The 25,377-nt window shown below is 41.8% G+C and overlaps 1 protein-coding gene across 18 annotated transcripts in view; it reads right to left on the reverse strand.

Annotated features, from left to right (window-relative positions):
• CSPP1 (centrosome and spindle pole associated protein 1) overlaps window positions 1-23,974 on the reverse strand; it is a 178,969-nt gene extending 154,995 nt beyond the window's left edge. For 11 of the 18 annotated variants that reach the window (XM_043507763.1, XM_043507766.1, XM_043507753.1 and 8 more), the window contains exons 1-4: window positions 21,247-21,348; window positions 14,141-14,303; window positions 11,085-11,196; window positions 7,114-7,210 (exon numbers count right to left, since the gene is read on the reverse strand). In XM_043507763.1, the coding sequence (XP_043363698.1) occupies window positions 7,114-7,210; window positions 11,085-11,196; window positions 14,141-14,169 (238 nt within the window). In that variant the 5' untranslated portion in view covers window positions 14,170-14,303; window positions 21,247-21,348. Of the gene's footprint in view, window positions 1-7,113; window positions 7,211-11,084; window positions 11,197-12,988; window positions 13,099-14,140; window positions 14,304-21,246; window positions 21,407-23,953 lie in introns of those variants that run through there. The other 7 variants (XM_043507758.1, XM_043507762.1, XM_043507761.1 and 4 more) reach the window with 5 other exon arrangements.
• Window positions 23,975-25,377: the final 1,403 nt, after the last annotated feature.

Below are 25,377 nucleotides of genomic sequence, written 5' to 3' on the forward strand. Positions count from 1 at the left end.
TGTAGAAACAAATGAATTTATTACCTGATATTTCACACTGTGCTTGTTAAGCAATATCAAATGCTTCAGAGAATGTATTTTATAACATTCTACTTGTTTAGTATGAAACTCGTATACATGATATATACCTGCACCAATACAATTTTGAAGAGACTCATGGCCACAAGAAACAATGCTGTTTCTTCATTCAACCTTTCTACTCTAAAGTTCCGAATTCTCTCTCACATCATTTAGACTATCAAATATGCTGTGACTGAGATTCATATTTAGCCCTGCTTCAAGACTGTTTTAGGATTTTGAAATTGTTACACTCTAAAAATATATTTGCTACACAGATTACTGTCCTCTGAAATCAAAACTGATTTTGAGAAATTAGAAAGAAATATCTTTTTGCCTCAAAAGACTAATAATTATTTCATTTGGCATCTGAAAAAAATGGAGAGACTAGCACAAAGTTAAAGCAACAGGACAAGAAACACACCAAAACCTAGAGCCAAATTTTGAAGGCTTAACATTTTTATCCTCTCAGTCCATATATTTATTTACTGAGCTGAATATAATCATTCTCCTGTAAACAAAGCTTTTTATTTTCTTCCCCAGCACTGTATCATTTATCATCCTTTAGTTACAATGGGAGGGGATGGAAGATTGTTGTAAAGTATTGTTGCCTTTGATAACATTGAAAGTATTTCGAGTTCAGCATGGTCTAATTGGAGTGAGCCAGCGGACTAGAAGCAAGAAATTTTAAAATTTTATTCCCAGGTCTGTTCCTGATTTACTGTGTGGGTTTAGGCAAATCTGTTTGCCCGATTTCCATCACTTCAGTTACACATAGTGAGGATTAGTTAACGTCTGTATAGTGTGTTGATACATGAAGCACTATGTAAATGTTAAGAATCGCTAATCCTGGAGTACTTTACATGGCTGATAACTCATTTTTTCATTACTGTCTTTATAAAGAAAGAGCAAAAAAAAAAATGGTATAATGAAAGGATGCACATGATTGGCTTATGACACTTCCAGCTGAGCCAGGTTAGGGCATAACCAATCCAGTCATAACAGATGGCAGATTGGCTCACAAATTAAGTATGGACTCAGAAAGAGAAGAATATCAGAACACATTTTTGTGTTTGTTATTTTCTTACTGGCATTTATAGATTTCAGTTGATGGCTGACAGAGAAGAGCTGCATACGTGAGCTTCCACCCATAGCTGCTGGCTATTAGGAGCCATTCTGGTTCAGTTTTTATAAAAAGGTGGGACAGATTGGAGAGAATAAGGTAAGAGTAAGTGTTTTTTATTTAAGAAATTTTACCTCTACTCTTTTTTTTTTTTTTTTTTTTTTTTTTGAAGATACACTCTTTTTAAAGCTATTCTAACCATAGTTTCCATAGAAACAACAGCCAACCAGAGAGGAATTTCAGCTGCCTGCTGTTGATTTTAGATCTCTAGGGAATTTAACGTTGGATGAGTTTCTTAAAAAAAAAAAAAAAACACCACAGAAATGCCACAAGTAACTATAAAACCGAGACCTGGAAATGCCAATTTAAGAAAAAAAAGTCTATGGAATCTGGGCCTAATTCTGTTTTCACTTACAACAGTAAATTCTCTGAAGCCAATGAAATGTCATTAGTATAAAACCAGTGAGAAATCATAATCTGGTCTTTTGTCACTACATCTAAGGTACTGGGGCAGGAAGGTATTTAAAGTTTCATTTTATTTGTTAAAATGATCTTTTGGATTATCCATCCAGAAAGACTCTGAAGATAACAATCACAACTGGATAGTTGTTAGTTGATAGTTATTAACAGTTGTAGTGAGGGCCTATGAAGGGCAGGGTGGACAGATACTCTGAAAAGAATGGTTTTGGATAGGTTTAGAACTCTTTCTTTTTACAGCAACTTGGCTCTGAGAGGGGCTAGGGGAACAAAAATACTAAAACTAGGTTTCTACTAATTTTGTGGATAGTCCTACTTTAAGTCATAGCCTTGCTCTTTCATTTTTGTTGGTATTATGTATACAGTTACTCAATATATTGTTAAAAGTCTTCTTTGTATGCAGTGGACAAACTTTGAACTAATAAAGGCAGTAATTTAAAAAAAAAAGTTTAAAATGTCACATCTTCAAGTGTATTTATTTAAATAAACTTTTACAAATATATTTTACTACTTTATATGTTATTTTTGAAATTATTAAAGCATGATTGTACTGAATAACTTCACTTTCCAAGTGACTGACAACACACTGCTAAATGCTCAAAAAAGCAAAAAAAGGAAACCCCCGCATCTGACCTCTATTGCAATTTAAAGAAGCCTCAGGGTTGTTCTAAATCACATCAACTTATAATGGCCCCGCAGGCCATGTATCACCCTCACGGACGGGGATGCATAGCATAGAGCTGATTATGTCAGCTATATGCTAGCCGGCATTTAAGGCAGCTTTCAGGCCACTAATCTATATTATTTAATTTTGTTTAAACAAAGTCAATACATTTTGTTACCAATCTGAGGGACTGTTTACAGAAATAAGGCACTTCAGGTCATGTAGTGTTACAGAGCTCACTACTTCTGTGCCTCATAATCTGCATGAAGCATGACAATAGCAATGACACACACACTGTTATAACTTATTCCTTTATGACATCATCATGGAAATATTTCTGATAAGAAGTTACATATGAGGTGGTCAATTCCTCTAAGTTCTGGCATTATTTCACTTTCATTCTTTGGACCGGAAGCATTTCTGGTCCCCACAAAGGCTCCCCACTTCTTTTTAGTCTCCTTGCTTTTATGATCACCCCTAGAATTATAACCTCCACAGAGAGTGTCCTCATGCTAGGTCTTCCCTCTATTCCATCACAGACCACATACAGAGACCCAGAGTCCCTGTCATGGCAGAGAAGATTCTCATCACCTCTTTGGATTACTTCTGCTAAAGGATGGACTTTGCCTTAACAATGAATCAGGAGGCTGAGTTTCCTTTTAATTGAATTAATGTATGTAACCGTCCACTTTAACAAGAGTATGATTATACTATCCATTTCAGTATCTAGAATGTGAGTATTTTTTAAAATATTTTATTAAAATTTAGTTAATTTTTAATTATCTGTTGGGAGGAGGGGACAAAACGTCACCAAGCCACAAAAATTAGTTCCCAATATCACAGTATATGGCCCAGCTGTTGAACACAAAAAGATAAATTTTGATCTACACTTAAGTCCAGATCAACTTTATTGTTCTCCATTTTTTAAAACCAGAAGTATGCATGATTCTCAGTGGAGTTGTTCCAAATTTACTTGGGTAAAAGAAAGATCAGACTCTGGCCCAAACAATCCGTTATGCCACATACAGAGGCGACAATAATATCATATGCAGAGCTTATTTTTAGTCCACTGTCTTTGTGGGCATTTTTCTCTAACATATCATGCATAAATATAACTTCTGATCATGCTGAAACATGTAATTATTAAACAAACAATTACTGAGTTGTACCTTTTTACCCCACTATTTACTTGGACTGCATTCTTTTTCAGACATAAGAAATAGTTAGTGTGTCACTGGTTACAGTAACAATATGAAAATAATGCCAATCTATAGACATTTAGGAATTTCACTGTTATCACTATACTGTACATCATTGTCATTAGCAGCTTCATGGCAACAGAGGAAACATACTTCAGATGCACCTTTACCAAACACTCAAGACCCTAATACTTAAACTAAATAAAATCTTTACTAGCTCTTATCAGTACAATGCCCTCTGACAGTTGAACAGTTCTTAATCTATCCAGTGGATGGAACGGATACATGTATTAGTCAGTTCATTACAGCACATTAACAACTGATATATCTAGTGAAACTGAAGGGGCCTTGTCACAGGCATTGGAGGGAGAGGAGAAGAGTAAAATAATGAGTCCACCAATACTCTATATTTTATATTTCTACAGTTAAATCAATAAAACATTAATGACTATTGTAAACTAACTTATTGATCAACAACAAAAGTGGCAAAAAAATCTGAGGCACATACTTATTCATGTGTTGTCTTCTACCCAAGTTTACCCTTGATGACTTCTGGTAGCAAGCAACACTTAATTGTCATTTTAGGTCATTCCTAGTGATGTCATTTCATATAAGGTAACATTAATGACAATAATATATAGTCCTCTGTTTTAAAATGTAGGCAAGATATTATATTTTTGGTTTTTTAACCTCTCTTTTAACACTATAATTAATGCAAAGTCAACACATGATTAAACAGACCATACTTTTATGTACAACTCCTCCTGCATGAAATTCTGGCCCTACTGAAATCAAAGGGAGTTTTGCCATTGACTTCAATGGGGCCAGGATTCCACATTTTATTTTTCGAAATCATCATTCAATCAAGCACACTTCTGGAATCACCACAATTTGCTTGATAGTTATTTTTTTCAGCGCTGAAATTGTCACAGTACCTATAAGTAATTAAATTTAAATATTTTATTCACTAGTTAACGTTACAATCAAGAGCTGAGGAGACACTTGTACACTGAACACAGTCCTTCCTTGTCTCTATTTTTTCTGTATGTGTTATCTCACACTTGTCTGTCACGTCTATTATTTAGATTATAAAATCCTCAGAGCAAGGGCCTGTCTTAAATGTTTTCTTTTAAGCTTCTAGTACACCTGTGGGCATTACAAAAGCACTTATACTCTGAACACAGGAGTGAAATGAGAGTAATGTTCTTGCATCTACAATACACTTTAAAAACATCAATCCTCACAACACCTTTGAGATGAAGGTAAGTATCACTAACCTCATTTTATAGATTAGAAAACTGAGGGAGAGAGAGGTTAAGTGATTTCCAAAGCCACAAGGAAATACCATGTATTATATAAATGTGTATTTGAAATATACACCATTACTTTTCAATACTAAATATAGGTTTCATTTAGGAAACTTAACCTACCTTTAGAAATTAACAAGACCAGTTTATCTGGCTACATCTGGCACCACCTCCTTTAGCATCATCTTGACAGATACCTATGCCCTGATGCCTCCACTACGGTGACCCTAAAGGGTAGAACTCATTCCACATGGATCTCCTCCCAAGTTCATAACCCCACACTTCTAAAAATCCCTTTATCTAGGTGGTTTTGGTACTATATGCCATAAAGTTTTAATTGTTTACGAATTTAAATCATTGCCATTATTAATTATTTCTGCAACACCATGACAAGGGGCACTTTAGAAATATTATTTATTTCATCTTGAAACTAAAAATATCCTTGTGGCTTTTTGATCTTATCAAGTCCTTACATTCTTTAAAAAACACACACCGACAAAATTTCCACTGACAGCAGTGCCATCTGCTGTTTCAGCTGACATTATTAACATGCATCACTGAATAAGAACTTTTCTCTCTCTATGTTAAAGAAGCAATTTTACATCTGATTTTACTCAAACACAAAAATTAGAAAATGCTAATGGCAGCATTATTGTTTCCATGAAAGGAGGTGAAGAAAGGACATCTCCATATTCTTGACAAGGGTTTAAGGGTGTCCTCCAACTTTCCATGCTTATTCACAGTCTAAATCTCTCAGCCCATCTGATGTTGTATTTACAGGAGAGTGCACAGCACAAACCATCAGTGCCACTCGTCCCAGTTCACAATTCAGTTACAACCATGTTTTTGTAACCAATCTGTAACACTTCCTTGACCACAATTTACAACAAACATGGTTTGAGTTTTGGCCATTCTTCAGCTTTTTTCTTTCAAAGCAGTGGGTGAACAATTATAATTGTAATTGTAATGTAGTACCCAACATACTGCCTAACCTTGTTTGTTACATTCTGGGGTAACCAGAGCAGCTGCTGTGTAGCACTTCAGCAAGGCTATGACTGTCCAAAAGAAAAACAAAAAGAGCATCAGCAGCAGCAGCACAGGTGACAATGTATTTTGAGATATCTTACCACAGGCAAGGTTAGGGGGTCCATATACAATGCAAAAAGAAAGTGTTCCAAATCAGTCTCAGAAATACAATCACATGCAAAATAAGGCGTCTGGCAACTGTTAGCTGCAATGTTTAGTAACTTAGTGTTAATCAGATGGTGTGCACACACAAACCATAGCCAAAATTTTCACTCAACTGCCCAAATGTAAGCTTTTACACAAATAGCCTGATTTTCAAAGATGATGAGCATCCTCAGCTGTCATTATCTTCAATTAAAGTTGTAGGCACCTGACACCTTTTAGAATCAAGCCATTTATTCAAGAGCCTACATATTGATTTAAGAGCAGTTATGCCCCCATATTTGAAAGTCTTGTCCCATTTTTAAAAAGTTAACCATGTTACTAACTGGTTACAAAGTTAAAATTGTAATGTGGAAAGGGCATAATTGATTGTGGTAGGCTAGGGGGCAGTTATTTAAACAACATGAGGTATTGCTTGCTCCCAGAAATTCAACGTTTCCTTTGTTAGCAGCCCTTGCCAAAGAGTGAGACACTGTAGTTCCAAGTCTGACATACGTCTAGATGACCTTTGCCTTGTTAGGCTTCTCAGGAGATTTAGTCTATTTGTTTGAGTTCCTATCAGCCATGCCATGGTGACAGTGCAGGACCTTATTCCAAGAGGCTGACAGAAAAAGCATCTTGTTTCTCTAGCTCCAAGCACAGATGCAGAACTTCTGGCAGGAAGCTGAAGGGGCGATGCACCTGAAATGCTATCCCAAATATACAGTTTTCTTTCAGCAACCCAGAAAACAATAAAGACAAACACAAACCCTCTCTCAAAGGCTGGCAAATGGACATTAGCTCAAGACACAAAAAGAGCTCTGTGTAAGCTCAAAAGTTTGTCACTCTCACCAACAGAAGTTGGCCCAATAAAAGATATTACCTCACTCACCTTGTTTCTATAAAAAAAACTGAGTTAACCTTAACTTTGAGGACAAATGCAACCTCAAAAAACTCAAGATGTTTAAAAGGATATAAACGCTAAGTCCCTGAATTATTGTGATGCTCCTATAATTAAGAATCCAAAGAATTCATTTTTTCTAAGTTGTGTAAAGATTTCTAAGATAGCACTTCACTATCTACACCTGAAAAATTATATGTATTAAAGACATATCATACCTAGAAGATAGTTCTGTTGACTGTTTGGTGGTATATTTTCTTTAGCCATAGACATTAACACTTTGCTGGTCTCAGAAAGCTTCTCTGCACCTTTGCTCTGAAAAGAAAAAAAATGTATATCTTTGCAAGAATAGATAAGCGAAATAGCCATAACATACTTGAAACAACATTATTTAACTTTTGACTGCAAAACAGAGGGTTTTGGTTATTTTTTAATACACGTAATAGATAGTGTATTTCACGGATATTAAAAAGTAGCTCCTGTATTAATGCAATAATTACTCTGCTACATTTGATCTCCAACAGCACTTCAAATTGATTATGTACTCACAGGGATTTCATAGCCTATCCATGCTCTGTATTTTTCCCCAAGAGATCTGATCCACCTTACTTGGCACCACGACTAGTCATCTGCTAAATTAGTGGTTTTCAACTGCTTTTCCTTTTCAGACCCCTAAAAAAAATGTGAATGGAGGTGTGGACTCCTTTGGAAATCTTAGTCTGTGGACCCCCAGAGGTCCACAGACCACGGATTGAAAACTACTGTGCTAAATGAATATCTGGGCATGGTGGGTCAAGTCCAGACTAGTGTCTCTATTGTACGCCCACACCCACCCAAACAGTTCAACAGGAATGACTCGTTCATCTCACCCCACTCCTTGGAGCTGCTCTGAACAGCGGTTAGGCAGTAAGTTTAGGGGAGGCAAGGATGAAAGCCTGCCTCCTCTCAGCACCCTGAAAATGAAGCTATTATAGAGAATCATGGGTACACAATCACGCAAGAAAACACAAGGACCATGCAAGAGACACCAGGAAGAGGGAATAAGATTATAATGGGTGAAACAAGAAATAGGAAACACAGCAAAAGACAAATAGAGTAGCACAGGACAGCAGGCAGAGGAAGGGGAAGAATAAATGCAGGATTGGTGAACTGCAAAAAAAACATATTCTAAAAGCAGGAACTCTGACTAACCTTCCCCCACCATCCCAGAAAGAGAATCCCAGGATAGGCGAACAGGAATCTAAAAATCAACTGAGGCAGGATAATGGGACGCATGAGATGGAAAGGAAAGTTTAATTAGAAGTAATCTACTTAACTTCAAAGTAGGGCTTGTGTTTGAGGTTCATTGACTACCAATTCAATAAGCACCAAAATTAGACTCGGTAAATGAAAGACAGTCAACAGCCCCACCCCAAACTAATTTTTGCATCCCCCTTCGAAAGTGAAAAGCAATGCATTCCCTCCATTTGAAATATTGCTCGAGAGAAGTGAGAGACAATCCCCTCCCACAAAGATTAAATTAAATCCTTGTCTCAGAACATGATTTGAGACGCATATAGCCAATATTGGTTCAAGACTGCAGTCAATTAGTATTGAAATTTATCATGCTGATGTGTGGATTATTTCTGAGTGTTCTGCAGACAGTAGCTGTAACCTGTCTATTTGTAATTAAATACTACTAGTTAACAAAATGGAAGACTCTCTCTGATCACACGTGTCATTTTGAACTTATAAACATTTTATTTCAATTTCAACATTGCAATACTGCAATACTTGGGTTGGCAACATCCATAATGGAATGTTTATTTGTGAACAAAAACAATCTACAAACACACCCAAGCCACAACTCACCCCCAAACATCTGACCAGATATGTTTTGCAGTGTGCCCTAGATGTCAATATGCAGACTAGGTAGGATAGCAAGTTCCAAAGTCTCAACCTGACTCAGAGAAAGTCTTACCAGCAACTCTCTCTCTTACATACCGAAGAAAGTAGGCAAGTCCCCAAGCCAGTTAGGGCTTTATAGATCAGAACCAACAGGTGCACACATACAATGCTGACTAACCAAAACCTTCTCTTCATCAAGGGCATGATTCAGGATAGCTAGGACAGAGTCATAGAAATCATAGGAAAGCATAAAACTTTCTCCATGTAAGTACTCCCATTAATGAGCAAATTAAAGTGATCTGCAAGATTATCAGATCTTTATAGCTTTAGAATTAGGTGCATAGCACTCAAACAGGGCCAGGGGTATGCTAGCCCAAGTTTTTAAAGAGAACCTTCTTCCATATGTAGCCCCAGTCTCAAATCACATTATAAGCACCAATGAAAAGCTAGCAAGGTTGTCAACAGTGGTGAGGCAGGTCTTTAGTTTTCTGACCCTTCTCAAAATATTAACATCATAAGAACGGCCATACAAAGGTACATCAAACCCAGCATCCCGGTTTTTTCAGCATTGACAGTAGCCAATGGCAGGTGCCCTGAGGGAATGAACCGACAGGTTATCATCAAGTCATCCATGCCCTGTCACGCAATCTCAGCTTCTGGCAAACAGAGGCTAGGGACACCATTCCTGCTCATCCTGGCTAATAGCCATTGATGGACCGATCTTCCATGAATCTATCTAGTTCCCTTTTGAACCCAGCTATAGTATTGACCTTCACAACACCCTCTGGCAAGAAGTTCCAAAGGTTGACAGTGCCTTGCGTGAAAAAATACTTTCTTGTGTTTGTTTTAAACCTGCTACCTATTAATTTCATTTGGTGGCCCCTTGTTCTTGTATTATGAGAAGAAGTAAACAACATATCCTTATTTACTTTCTCTATACCAGTCATGATTTTAATAGACCTCTATCATATCCCCCCTTAGTCGCCTCTTTTCTAAGCTGAAAAGTCCCAGTCTTATTAATCTCTCCTCATACGGAAGCCGTTCTATACCCCTGATCATTTTTGTAGCCCTTTTCTGAACCTTTTCCAATTCATGGGGCAACCACATCTGCACACAGTATTCAAGATGTGGCGATACCATAGATTCATATAGAAGCAATATGATATTTTCTGTTTTATTATCTATCCCTTTCTTGATGATTCCCAAATCTCTTTCTTGATGAGTGTGTGTGTTTGGAAACTTTTGAGCAATATTGGTGGAAAAACATATTTATTGGACATCCTCCCATAGGTACCTGCATGTTCCAGCTCATATCATCATTCAGATACAATTTCTAACAATGAATTCAGCCCTACTCTTGCAAACATATGCATGTGCATAATTTTACTCATGTGAGAAGGCCCACTGATGTCAATGAGACTACTCCTGTCAGAAAAGTTATGCACATGTTTAAATATATGCGAGACTGGGGACTTTATTAGTACTTTTTACAGGAAAAAACACTTTTGATACCTCATGGAGTCTCGATGCTGCAATGCAACTTCTTGACAACACAAGGGGGGGTTTCTCTATTTTGAAATAATTCTGAAGTATTGTTTAAGTGAAAAGTTTTTGAATAAATAGTGACAATCCCTGATTATGATAATCTGTACAAAAATAAAACCGCAAATAAATTTCACATGGCAAAAACACTAACAAAATTTACCTATGACTATATTTTTCAAATAAAGCAAAAAAAATTTGACATTGTTTAGTGTGCTCCTAAATAAACAGCAAATACCTGAGACACAAAATACTCAAAAATATATCATAGTAATAAATGAAGTTAAACATTTAATATTTTTAGCGTTATTACCTGTGGTCTGAATAGTACCTTACTGAACTGACCATTAAAAAAAAAAATTAATTATTTACTTATTTGTTAATTCTATTTGTACTGTTTATTTTTTAAGCTTGGATAATGAAAGCAGACTAATTCATTTCAAGGCGATTTTATTTTGAGGTTCTGATGTACGAGAGCAATATTTGGGTTGGTTTCCATTCAAATTTAGAAAACTTTTATACTGGTCTTCACATTTGTGAATGTTTATTTAAAAGTTAAATGTGGTGGCAAATTTGATTTGACAGTGTCCCTATAAGCACAGATGTAAAATAATTTCTAATGGGTCTTTCTCCAACAGGTAACTCAGTAATAGAATACCTTTATAAAGTAGAAACTCTTATCAGTACAATAGAAGCAGACTTAAACCAAGATTCCAACAATAAAACTGTTTGAAATAGGTAAACAATGTAGTAGTCTTACCCTTATCTCCATATAAGGAGGATCATTTTCAAGTTCTGCTTTGTCTTGTGCCAACTTGGCCTTTTGATCTTCAATAAACTGGTCTAAATCATTTGCCATCATTTCTTCAGTTCTAGGAAAGATACATATCATTGTACTAATATGATTCCTCTTCAGTATCAGCAGAAATTTACGATCAGTTAAACTATTAATAGCCTTAATCAATCAACTCAAGTTTAGTCATCAAAATTACTGCATCCATCTGCCTAAGAAGTGCAAACGTTAAACAATTGTAAAAGACAACCTCCGCCCTAGAGATATCTGATCTAAAATGTTGCAGTCTTTGAAATTTCTCTTCAGAGAGAAATTAAGATTCCAAAAGACAGTCTCAATAATTTTTCAAATATAGATTATTCTATTCTCTTTTAAAAGATTTTTCTTTAACAAAATAATTTAATCCAGTAACAGAACAATACTGAGCAGCTCCTAAATATGACAGATTTTCAACTGCTAAAATCGCTGAAAAGAATATTTAGCACTGATTAGTTTAGCAGTTTAAATTGGGAATGAGATCAGAAGAATGCCATGTCCTCCCACATTTTCCACCTATAGGAGGAGGGGAGAAAAACCATCAAGATTACTAGTCAACATGATGCAAAGGAGTAAGGAAAGAGACCCATTATATAGCCTATAGTTGATATGATGCATTATAATTGTATTGTGTTCCAATAACTGATTTTATGAGTAATGAAACTCCAGTTAACTGTTGTTGCTTTAAACCTCAATCCTGCAATCACTTACACACACTTAACTTCAAGCACATGCATAAACGTTTTGAAGTCTGGGACCTTAATATGTTCAATAAGCAAAGTTCCCAACTTTTTAAAATGTTGTTACTAGTTTTGCAGAAATAGCTTCATAACTTAAATACCCTATAAACCCTGATTCCCAACAAAGTCAGTGGAACTACTTGCATGAGTAAAGGTTAGCAGGAATTTCACCTCAAGTGTAGTTTATTAATTGGCTCACTTTTCATACTTTGCTTTTATTTAGATATCATAAATTATAAGTTTTGTAGATCAAGAGAAGGTTGCCAATTATTCCCCCCCCCCACACACACACACACACACAGTGTCTGTCTTGTCAATTTAGTTGTAAACACCTCAGAGCAGGGACCTTCTTTGACTTCATGTTAGTACAATGTCTATTTAGTACATAGCAGCCCTGATCTTAGTTGGGGCCTCTAAGCAGGGGTGCTGGAACATGTTTTATAGTGGGTGTGCTGAGAGCCATTGAACCAAACTGTAAACCCTGTATATAATGGAAATCATTTCAAGCCAGCGGGTGTGGCAGCACCCCCCACTTCTAGTTCCAGCATCTATGCCTCTAAGTAGTATCATAATACAAATTCAAATAGGTCAAATTCATGGACAATGAAGTTACAGGTGAGATGAATTTGGTCCAATAGTTAGAGGTTAGTAAATTCTTCAATATGATGTTTAAATGACATTCTAACTAAACATATGCCATCTAAATAAAAGCAGAGTATGAAAAGAATGACAATGAACTGCATACAAGGCCAAATCCTGCTAATCTTTACTCATGCAAGTACTTCCACTGATTGTGTTGGGAGTAAGGGTTTATAAGGTTAAGTCTATAAAGAGTACACATAAATGTAATATGTAAAATGTAATAAATATCAAACTAAGGTGATAATTACAATCCCAAATCCTTCAAACATTATTCATGTGTTTAATTTTAATCACTTTAGTAGCCCCTTTGAAGTCATAGGAGCTACTTAAGTGAGTAAAATTAAGCACATGGGTAAGTGTTTGCAGTATCTGGGCCTAAGCATAAATTGCACAGAATTCACTTTGTAAGCTTCCTGTTGAAACTATACTAGTAGAGACATAAAATGAACATACCCCCTTTCCCACAGTCAACAGGGGGATGAAATTCAGTGCTCTGAAGGAAGGATGGGGGATGTGAGAGCGCATGCGCTCCAAGAAAGCGATTGCCCCCTCAGGTCCGCCATCCACCATCTTCCCACTGGCTGGGGATAGGAGACCAGGGTAGCTGCTTTGCTCTCTCAGCCTATCCGTCCCCGTCCCTAGAATAAAAAGTCAGCTGAAACCTAGGGGTGGGCTTAAGAAGGTCCACCCCAAAGTACTTGTGACAAAGTGGGAGCTCTTTAACCCCACACTGCAGCCAATTAAATGCCTGGATGTCAGAACGGGTAGAGGAGATACAGCACCCCTTCCCAGTGTTAAATTAATAAAGTTGTGACCTTCCACTTAAATCCATCCCACGTGCAGAGCACTACAAATCTGCAGATATCTGCTTTATATCCATGGATACAGATGCAGATATCCGCAGACCATGTTTGCGGATTGTGAATCAGATGCAGATACAAATTTTGTATCTGAGCAGGGCTCTACGATGTGTCTATCATTTATTTGCCTGCACATCCTGATCAAAGGGCCAACAGAGTTTAAAAAATGGGCAAAGCCTAAAGGGGTGAGATGCAATGTGGTTAAACAAAAAACACATTTGGAGAGAAAAATATGAAATGAGAAGAGATAGCTGGAAAGTGACAATGCAGAAAGAAATCATTGCAATAAAAATGAAGTGTATATGCAGTGTAATGTGATAGCAAATAAATATTGACTCCTGAGTTACAGTAAAATCTTAGGATAAAGCAATTGCATTAAATATATAATGTTATTCTTTAATTAGCATTGTAAAAATATTAGGTGGTTCTCATAAATGAGGCAGTCCTGGGACAGCCCAGTTGTCTTTCTAGTGATATAGGTCAATCAATTCTGAAAATAAATTCCCCATCTGACTGTCCTAAATCCTTAATCTCATTAGTTTTGCATACTGATAAAGTCAAAGGATAAAAGTAACACGAAGAGAACATGTTCCCAGCTACATACTTATATTATACTCAGCCTTGCAACACTACAGAAGATCACTGAATCACAAAAGTTATTTTGAATGGAAAAAGTAGCCTTTCATAGTAAGCTCCCTAGTTTTCTATGTTTGCTCACGCCAACTATCCATTGCAGCATACTCGCCTGCAAGAATACCAATGCAGTGCCGTCATGCACTGAAAAAAGTCTCATTCGACTGTGGCAATTGAATTTCTGACCTTCACTTAGACTAGCATATATAAACACTGGGATTGTTTCCTAAGAGTTCTGTTTCAAGTAACAGCACAATAGTATGATGATGCCAAACCTGGTTCAAGAGATTTTAAAAATTGGTAAGTGGATGTTGGTAAGCTCTAAAACAGATAATATGAACACCCTAATTTTTTTTAACTTTTTAGCAAAGATTGCTGAAAATCGTCATGAAGAATAACAAAAAGACAAGGTATCTATCCAGATATTTTTTAACTGCACAAGTACTCAACCGAATGCGAAGAAAGCTCAAACTCCACCCTGAGTAAAACAAATTAATCAAACATACTAGCATTGTTGATTCAGGATGCCATCTTTCACTTGGCTAAAAGGCAAGGAAGGCTGGGAAAATAATTAAATGTTTTAGCTCACTCCTTTTTCCTTGGTAGACCTTTTTAAAAGTGTGCATGAATTCATAAGCCCTGTGAAAGAAGCCTGAGAGCCAACTGCCAAACAAATTATTAGAAAGGATTTGTTATACAGAAAAAAAAAAAAAAAAAGTGGGAGGAGAGAGAAAAGGGGAAAAGGAGGAGAAAACATGAAGTTTACTTGTACTTCAAAAGCACACTATTAACATTTTGAGGGTTGTTGTATACACTGGTTCAGAAAATATTTTTGCTTAATAAAAATGTGAATGATTTATTTCTATTCAATTTTGTGATCTATAGTAGCAGTTTAAGAGATCATCTCATTTTTAATAGTTTCTGGTTTTAGTTCAAAAGCACAGAAAAAGCACGCAATTTCATTTTTTCAGCATTCAATTTTTTTTCCCCAAGAAAAATTTAGAAACTAGCCAAAAGATATCAAAGGAAATTACTTTCTGAACAGGGATGCTGTGAGGATTAAAGGGACATTCTCAACATGCAAATCATACTTTCATCTGAAAATGTTTCTTCTAGAATTATAAGTAACCCCTTAGGCCCCAATCCTGTAAAGAATTTTGTGGGTGCTAAACCCCTAAAATCACACGAAGCTCCATTAACCTCAGTGGGGCTCCATGTGGTTTACAGAGATCCCCAAGTAGAGCTTGTTCTGGTATTAGGACCACAAATTACTGTAATTCACATATACTAGAGAAAATTTTTTTTTTCCATTTCAGTTGGGCATTTGACAGCACTTTGCGTATCACCATTTTCACTGTTTTGTTGACCATACACACATTTTTCTAGACCCTTCAGGAAGGTTATTACTAGTAAAAGCAACAGAGCCAAAAATGAAGCAGCAGCAATCACCAGGCAGCTGTGTGCAGAGCGAAAGGCAGAGTCAGGTGATTGGGATCTGAGCATACTTGGTGGTGTTGCTCTCAGGCCCAACCAAAAACCCTTCTAAACATAAAACAGGGAAGGAGAAAGACCTGTAACAATTTTTAAAACTATCTTCTGAAATATATTTAAAGAATACTCTTATAAAAATTTTCAGATAGCGTACATCTATGCATCATATAGATCAGCTAGAGTGTTTCCCTTCTTGATTATTTTCTTGTTCTCTACTCTGTCATGCTTTTTATATCTCTAAATTGCACTCCACTAGTTGACTCTTTAATAATCATTAGGTATCACTTATGCAAATTTCCTTTTTTAGATGGGCACACATCTATGCAGGACTGGTGCCTAAACAAGATTCACTATACTAACGGCTTGGCTACACTTTCGAGTTATAGAGCAATAAAGGAGCCCTGGGCACCCTAGCTCACTACGCATCCATGGCAAGGCACGTAGAGCACTCTGGCTCTGCGGCTACAGTGCTGCTGGTACTCCACCTCAGTGAATGGAATAACGTCTGCTGCACCACCGCTGGAGCACCGCAGCACCAGTGTGGATGCCCTGGTCTGTTATTGAGCTGTGACTGGCCTCCAGAAGTATCCCACAATGCCTGTTGTAGCCACTCTAGTCATCACTTTGACCTCTACTGCCCTGCCCTCAGGTGACCAACTGTCAGACCCACCCTTTAAATTCTCTGGGAATTTTGAAAATCCCTTTCCTGTTTGATCAGCCAGGCATGGAGTGCTCTCAGCAAATCTTTCCAGGTGACCATGCCTCCACACACCAGGCGAGCCCCAGTATGGAGCAATGGCGAGGTGCTTGACCTCATCAGTGTTTGGGGGGAGGAAGCTGTCCAGTCCCAGCTGCGGCTCCAGCTGCAGGAATTACAATATCTTGGGGCAGATCTCAAGGGCCATGCTGGAAAGGGGCCATGACCAGGACGCACTGCAGTGCAGGGTTAAAGTGAAGGAGCTGCAGAATGCTTACCACAAAGCCAGAGAAGCAAACAGCCACTCCGGTGATGCCCCCGCGACCTTACAAAGAGCTGGACGCAATACCTGAGGGCGACCCCACCTCCACGCCAAGTACCACCATGGACACCTCAGAGGCCAGTACAACAAGGCAAGAGGAGGAGGAGCAGCAGCAAAGCGGGAGCGAGGGTGCTCTTGTGGAGGAAGATACCCCAGAATCCCGAGACGCATGCAGCCAGGAGCTGTTTTCAAGCCAGAAGGAAGGTAGCCAGTCATGGTGGCCGGCGCTTGAGGAAGACAAAGACCAGAGAAGGTTCCCGGTAGCGGCTTTTATTTTGGGAAGGAAATTATTCCGTGTGGGCTCTTGGGGCGAGGAGGGTTAGGGCTGCATGCATGCCTAGATGTGGCATAGGGCATTGATAAGCTCTCTCACATCACGGTAATTGGCCTCGGTGATCTCTTCAAAGGTCTCAGCCAGAACTTGGGCAATGCGCTTACGCAGGTTTTTTGGGAGAGCCACTGTTGTCCTCATCCCAGTAAGGCTAACTTCTCCATGCCATTGTACCGTGAGGAGTGGGGGGGACCATTGCTCCACACAGGCAAGCTGCATATGGGCCAGGGCGGAAGCCGCATTGCAGTAGAAAACCCTCCCTTGTTTCCCTGGTCACCCTCAGCAGCGAAAATGTGGAAAATGTGGGGACAGTGTTCAGTACAAGGGCCCCCTGCCAAAGTTGGCTCTCTGCAAGGCACAGAAATCCAGAGGACAGTACAGCCATGAAACAATCAGTCACACTTGACCCTGTGTTTACTCACCATTTTGGGGCTCTCGTGGGTTATGCATGCACGCTTTGGGACAGGCAAATTATGCTATTGTGCTTGCTCTTAAATACGGGGAAATCATTGCTCTGTCTGGTGTGAACAATGCTGCCTCTGTTAAGTGTTGTATTTTGCCTTTACAGATGCAACCTTGAGATCTCAGCCATCCGTGTTATCAACGGCCAAGAGGCTGCATGGAATCAAGAAGAGGCCACGTAAAAGCAAAGAGGACATGCTGCATGAAGTCATGCAGCATTCAACTAGTGAAAATAAAAAAAGTGCAGGAGTAACGGGAGAGTGAAAGAAGGGTCCGCCAGCTCAATGCGGATTGCTGTCACCAAAGCAGAGTGGCTGATAAGCATTATGGAGCGCCAAGCAGACTCGATCCAGGCACTCGTAGCCATGCAGGCAGAGAACTACTGTGCCTGCCCCCACCCCCCACCGCAGCCTTTGTCCCAAAACTCCTTCCCTTGTGCCGCCATGTCACCTCCAAACCACTTTCCCCAACAACATCTGGGCTCTTACCACCACTAGCTGCCTCCAACACCTGTAGCTTCACCACCCACCCCTGAAAACAACGAACCTTACCCCCTGCAGTCAACCTCCATCACCATGCAGTATAGCCATCCTGAAGTGCAGCATGCATTGCACAGCACTCCAGACAGGACATACGCAAAACTGTGATTGTAGCATTCCATTCCCCACCCCATCCTACCTCCTTGCCCTTTGTGTTTCCCAAGCAGTTGTGTTGTGTTTCTTTTCAATAAATTGATTTTTTGGCTTTGAAAACGTTCTTTATTATTGCATAACATAAAAGAAACCTTAGCCCACGAAAGCAAGCACTGCAAATCAGCGTATCATACGTAGCAAACACAGATTCTTCCGGCACTTCACTCCCATGCAGGGAACCACACCAGATATTACTGTTGGCTTTCAGCCTCAAATTGCTCCCTCAAAGCATCCCTAATCCTTGCAGCCCCATGCTGGGCCCCTCTAATAGCCCTGCTCTCTGGCTGTTCAAATTCAACCTCCAGGTGTTGAACCTCAGATTCACTCATGCATGGAATTTGTTCACCCTTCCCTTCACAAATGTTATGGAGGGTACAGCACGCTGATATAACCATGGAGATGCGGTCATTGGCCAGGTCCAGCTTCCCACACAGAGAGCTCCAGCGACCCTTTAAATGGCCAAAAGCACACTCCACAGTCATTCTGCACTGGCTCAGCCTGTTGTTGAGCTGCTCCTTGCTGCTGTCAAGTCTCCCTATGTAGGGTTTCATGAGCCACGGCATCAAAGGGTAAGCAGCGTCTCCAAGGATCATAATGGGCATTTCGACTTCCCCTACGGTGATCTTCTGGTCTGAAAAAAAAAGTTCTGGCTTGCAGCTTCCTGAACAGGCCAGTGTTATGAAAGATGCGTGCATCATGCACCTTTCCGGGCCAGCCTGCGTTAATGTCAATGAAATCCCCACAGTGATCCACAAGCGCCTGGAGAACCACAGAGAAATAGCCCTTTCGATTAACGTACTCAGAAGCTAGGTGGGCTGGTGCCAGAATTGGAATGTGCTCCCCATCTATCGCCCCTCTGCAGTTAGGAAAACCCATTTGTGCAAAGCCAGCCACAATGTCATGCACGTTACCCGGAGTCACGGTTCTTCTGAGCAGGATGAGATTAATGGCCCTGCAAACTTGCATCAACACAATTCCAACAGTCGACTTCCCCACTCCAAACTGGTTAGCGACCAATCGGTAGCTGCCTGGAGTTGCCAGCTTCCAAATTGCAATAGCCACCCACTTCTCCAGCATCAGGGCACCTCTCAATCTCGTGTCCTCGTGCCGCATGGTGGGGGCGAGCTCCTCACACAGTCCCATGAAAGTGGCTTTTCTCATCTGAAAGTTCTGCAGCCACTGCTCGTCATCCCAGACTTGCACGACGATGTGATCCCACCACTCAGTGCTTGTTTCCCAAGCCCAAAAGTGGCATTCCACGGTGGTGAGCATGTCGGAATGCCACAAGCAAACTTGTGTCGTTTGCATTACTTGAGTCAATATCGTCGTTAGAGTCCTCACTGTCACTTTGGATCTTAAGGAATAACTCGACTGCCAAACATGAGGTGCTGGTGAGACTAGTCAGCATATTCCTCAGCAGTTTGGGCTCCATTCCCACAGACCGAAAAGGAAGAGAGTGCGCAGTACAAAAGCTGTTGAAAGATGGGACCAAATGCGGACAGAAGCAAAGGGAATGCTGGGATGCGAACCGACGCATCACGGGGCTTTGAGACAGGACTCAGAATGCCTCGCATTCCCCTCCTCCTTCCCACAAGCCACAGAACCAGAATGGGAAGAGGCGCTCTGTGGGATAGCTGCCCACAATGCACCGCTCCTAATGCCGCTGTAAATGCCACAAATGTGGCCACGCCAATGCGCTTGCAGCTGTCAGTGTGACAGACTGCAGCGCTTTCCCTACTGCGCTGTACGAAGGCAGCGTTAACTCACAGCGCTCTACATCTGCAAGTGTAGCCATTCCTAAGATGTTGTGAAGGTACCTACATGTACACTGTTTCTATTTTATTTTTTATGTGAAGAAGAGTCTCTCCAACATGTTCCCTCTCTTTCTCCCCCCACATCACCCTTTTCCAATTCTATGACAGACTTAAAAGAAAACTGATCAGCAAAATCCAAGCTGATCTCCTGCATTTCTATTTATGTATATAATTCTGCCATTAGTACAGTACTGCAAGAAGAGTGCTACTATAAGAAAAGAACAGACAGAATCACAATTCCCATCAACTCTATGCAAATCCCCAAGAGGATGGGGGGGGGGGGGTAGAACAGATACATTTTAAAAAAAGACCACCATGTTTACCACAATTTGATGCCACGTTTAGTCACTGCACTTACAGATTATACCACCACAGAGCTATTATATTATAAAGTTATGTTTCAGCAATACTTCCTGTTTTTTTCCAAAACGATAAGCACTTGCCTCCCCACTATCCCTTTGAACAGTAATAAGAATAGCCTCTTCTTTCTGCAGCTCTTCCCATCAGTAAGGTGCTTCCTCCTGGACCTTTTCCCTCCAATTCTCCACTTCTTTTCAAATCTCATCGGAAAAAATCACCGTTTCCTCCTTTGTCCATACCTTTTAATTTCCCTCTCGCACTGCTACTATATAACTATGTAAAGCAGTTCAAGATGGGTTTGTATGAAAGATGCTACCAAAATAAATGTGTATTATACAGCTTTAGATTGGGTTCGTTTGCAATACGACAATCAACGCTAAATAAATACTTTTAAACAGATGCATGACAAAATGTCCTGCGGGAGATACGAAAAATCAAAATGCCTGGTTATTAAACCACAGAGATACAAATTGCGAAAAACCGACACAATGCATCAGAGCGATAAGGGGAGAAGGCGCAGGCGGGCACCGGAGCGAGGCCTGAGGGCAGATAAAGCTCAGCCCCGCGCAGAGCGGCCCCGAGCCAGGACACGCTCCTCGGCCGCAGAGCGGCGGCGCCGGCGGCCTCGGCCTCGGCCTCTTTACGACGCTACTCAGCGTTGTCAGGCAACCAGGTTACAACAAAAACTGCTGCGGCTTCAGCCTGGGCCTAGCGAGGCCTCTCTCACACACACCCCAGCACCGTCCCCCCGCCGGAGGGGCACAGACACCACCCCAAGCCCCGCCGGAGGGGCGCAGACTGCCCCGTGCCGCCCGCCCCACAGCGGGGCGCAGACCCCCCGTGGAGCTCGCTTCTCCCGTCCAGTTCACGGCGGGGGGCCGGAGCCCCCGCCCCAGACACCGGCCGCCCCAGGAGGCAGGTGACGGGCCAGAATTGCAGTCCTGGGAGCCGGGGGTCCCTGCGCCCCGCCCTTCGCCTCAGGAGCCGCCGTCGGGGCCCCAGGACCGGGACCGCTGTCACGCCTGCAGCCAGCCCGCGGCGTCACTCACCGGCTCGCTCCCGGACCCGCTGCGTTTGCAAACGGCCGCTCACCAACTCCCGCCCCGCCTCTCTCACTTTACCGCCTCCCGCGGTGCCCTGCCGCGGCCAGGCCGCGCCTGCGCCACTACGAACAGCGCCCCCTGCTGCGTGGGAGTCGGGGCCAGACTCCCTGAGCGGCTGTGCGGAGCAGCGTCTCTTTGCTCCGAGCCAGAGAGCCAGTCCCTACTCCTCGGGAGAGCCCCCTACACAGGATCCTCCCTCCCCTCCCCGACGCCGAGGACCCCTTCCCTCTCGACCCACATAAATCCCACAGCGAGCCAGACAAGGCTACTGCACACAAATACTCCATATAGCGGACCCCTTTCTCCCTCTCCCACCCAGTGACCCTGTACCCAGACATCCCATACAGAGGACCCCTTCCTCCTCCCCCCACTTAAATCCCACTCACAGGCATCCCCTACACAGAGGGCCCCCTCCCCACATACTCTACCGACATCCTATACACAGAGGAGCCCCTCCTGCCAACATACACAAGGATCCCACACCCATATATTTCATACATACTCCTGGCCTCTTCCCACCATATGCATACAGTGATTCCTCCCACAGACACCCCATACAGAGGACCCCCCCTCCCCCCCATCATCCCACACACACAACCCTCCTTTCCCTCACAAATGTACAGGGCCACACACACAAGTCCATACCTACTTGGATTCCCCATAGGCACAGAATCTCCCCTCCTCACACAGACTTCATAGGACAGGACTCTTAACCATCAGTAAAATTACTTTAATTTAAAATGAAAGGTATCCCCACAGTGTAAGAGTTGGGAGGAAAATGGTCAGGGGGAAAAAAAACAAAACAAAAACCATAGCCAGATAGTTTGATGGAATATTTAATAATCTCTGTTCTAGAACGATCACAGGTATGTGACTGCAGAAGGAGAGGCATAGTAATCACAGACCTCTCTGACAATGAACAGAAAAATTATGCCAATCACAAAACATTTGTAAAACAACTCTCATTGCAGTGTCTTCACAAGTGTGATTTATGGGGGAGGGAATTTGTGGGTGCAGTTTATCATAAAAAAAGAAAGTGGGAGTAAAAAAAAATCAAGAGTGAGAACTTCATCAACATTTTTTTTTTTGGTCCGATTGGCCTCTCTGCTTCCACTCTTTACACTGAAAGAACTTCCCCTGCAAATACTGTTTCCATATGACATGGAGACTCTCCCATCCCTTTCCTTCATATATTTCATCTCAAGGGCCCAAAAAATTCATAAAATGAGAGACAGAAATAAGTAACATGAATCATAACATGAAATAAATTTAATTTTGTTGGCAAACATTATTTTACAGCCTTAAACCCCAATCCAGTAACTGAATTAATACAGAATGACCCTATAGAAATCAGTGGCGCTCTGCCTGGGCACAGGAGTCCTCCCACGTAGATGCAGAAGCAGGACTAGAGCCTTATACGGATGCACTGTAGGACCCCGATTCTGTAATCAAATGCTCACAACCAGACATTTGCATTTTCATCATGTCCCATTTTACTAACTCAGGCTTTCAATGAGTGGGAAGTCTCATGTGCAGAGATCCCACTGCATGATTAAGATCTAGCTGGGCATGACATTTTACAAATAGACATAATCCTTACCCACAGGATTTTGTCCAGCATGGAATATGCTGTCACATGCCTTCTTCTCCCACTTCCAAGGGCTCCAATACAAGAGGCAGCTCTTATTTGCACCCAAAGGGTGGCCCCAAAGCCCTCTCTGAGCTGACATTCTTTTACCAGAACCTCCTCAGGATCTGGAAGCTGGTCTCAGAAATCAGGTCTGTAGCAGACGCTGAGAGGGAAAAGACCTTCTAACAGAACCCTTACTTCACAATCCATAGTTTCGTGTGCAGGTGGTGGAGTCCCCTTTGGTGCACTGGCTGGCAGACAGACCTGACTTGTGTCACCAGACTCCAAGACCTTTTGGAATAGTCAGCTAGTGCACAAAGTTGCTCATCCTGCATATTCCCCACCATGTGCTCCAAGTAAGGTGACTGCTCAGGTGTTCCAAGAATACCAGTCGTTCCAGTACTTCTGTAATGACATAGGCCCACCATGCCAGTGAGCACCACACAGGGGTGCCCTCTTTAAGAGTGCACCACCCCACCCTTGCCCACATGACCTTGTACACATGGTGCTTGTTATGTTCCATCCGGTTTTGTCCCAATACTGGATAGGGACAAACTTCTCAGAAAGATAATAGTCTGGTTTAATACCAGACTGTAACAGGGTTGGCACCCACCTCTCACAAATACCCCCTTCTGGTTGGGCATGTCTGTATTCTTTAGTTCCAATGACCCCTTTTGGTGATTTTCAGGTGGATTTTCAGTGACTCAGTGCTCTGGCCGAGTCAGACGCTGTCTGCATGTTAACCAGCACAAACCTCTTCTGGGATATACAGTCCACTGGGGCCTCTCTCTAACCCTCTCTGGGCTTTAGGTAGTCCAGCCCTGGTATGGGTCTGTATCCCCAGGGCTTCCTACCTGGAGACACTATCTTCTTGCAGCCCTCCCCAGGCTCAGTCCCTACTCAAGCCTAGCAGCCAGCCTGGAGCATCTCACTCCCCTGATCCCTGCCAGCAGACTGTCTTTGGCTCAGTTCTAGCAACCGGCCAGGAGTTCCCTCAATGCTTCCCCCAGTCCCTGGACTTACTGCTCTTCCATGCAGCTAAGCCTATGCTCTTTTCTTCTCCAGCTCTAAGCAGCAACTTACTATTGGGCTGCTCTGCAGCTCATTTTACATGGCCCTCCTGGGCCCTGATTGGCTGCTTCCCCTGCAGCCACTCCAGCCTGCTTGGAGGACCTCTCCACTGCTCTTTCCTGGGATGGGTGTGGCAGAACCCGGAGGCCTCTAGGGGGCCTTTGGGCCTAGTCTACCCCATCCCACAGATGAATGGCCTCCCTAGCTCCAGGAGGTGAGGGCAGTTTTGATTTCCACTTCTCTCATTTCTCTCAAGCAGATTCTGCAGAAGGGTGCTCCCCACCCACCCCTCACCCCAGGCTCTCTGGAGCTTCCCATTGGACCCATGCCCTGCAAGCCACCCAGCACCTAGACACATAACACAAAAAGGCTGATAATCTGCCTCCGACCTATGCCCAGAGAACATCTGCACACTTTTGCTTCATACCATCTGTTTTCTTGCCCTGGTATCCCACCCTGACACCAAGTGGCAGGACCTGCTGCCACCTGCAGGGGGGGAAGCCCTGGTGGGCCAGTGGGTACTCCACTCTGGTTCCACAGTCCACCAGGGATATTAACTGATGGTTCTGCCATGGAGCTGTGAACACAGGAGTATTTGGCATGGTTCATGGAATGCCCTGATAACCATCCCTTCTGCGGTGAGAGGGAAACCCTGGCACATATCTATGTAGAGTATATCAGGCTACAACCCCTCTTCTGGCTCCTCCAGAACCTCTTGCTGAGATTCTGGCTGTACTTCTTCCTTCACCTTTTTATCTCTGCACACCCTATCTATGGCCCCACAAGTTGCAAGACCTTCTTATCAACCTCCTCCTGGAGTTGGCCAATATGGTTATCCCAGGGGGAGGATGCTCAACCAGAGGGTGCTCTGTGATTGTGGGAACTAATTCCAGTCCCTTGTCAAATCCTTTGAGAGATATCCACTGACTCTGTCAGGGATTCTCTGTTTAATGTACCCTTCTGAATCTCTGATTTTTAACCTTTGACCTTTACCACTGTTCCTGTTTTCTCATTTGTTGTCCCAAGTAATCAATTGTGGCCTGGGCTCAGTGGTTCCTCCCCCACAGTTGAGGGGGCAGGCCTTTAGTTTTGTGTGGGCCTGGGCCAATCATTTCTTGACAACCACAATAGGATTTGTCAGGAAACCCAGAGGATTTTAATTTGAAAGGATACAATATAATCCTGAAGGTTTGCTGCATGACAGCAGAGTAATAGGAGATCAACAATGGAAGTCTCCTATTAAAAATGTAGTTTAAGGAGAGATTTAAATGAGTAAGTAAAAGCGATTGTTAGGAAATAGTTAACATTGAAAATGTGTCCGTGGAGTCTACCTACCATACGGAGCCCATGATCCTACAATTGGGTTCACGTTGGTA

This window comes from Dermochelys coriacea, chromosome 2, assembly GCF_009764565.3.
Source record: "Dermochelys coriacea isolate rDerCor1 chromosome 2, rDerCor1.pri.v4, whole genome shotgun sequence".
NCBI classification, from domain to species: Eukaryota; Metazoa; Chordata; order Testudines; family Dermochelyidae; genus Dermochelys; species Dermochelys coriacea.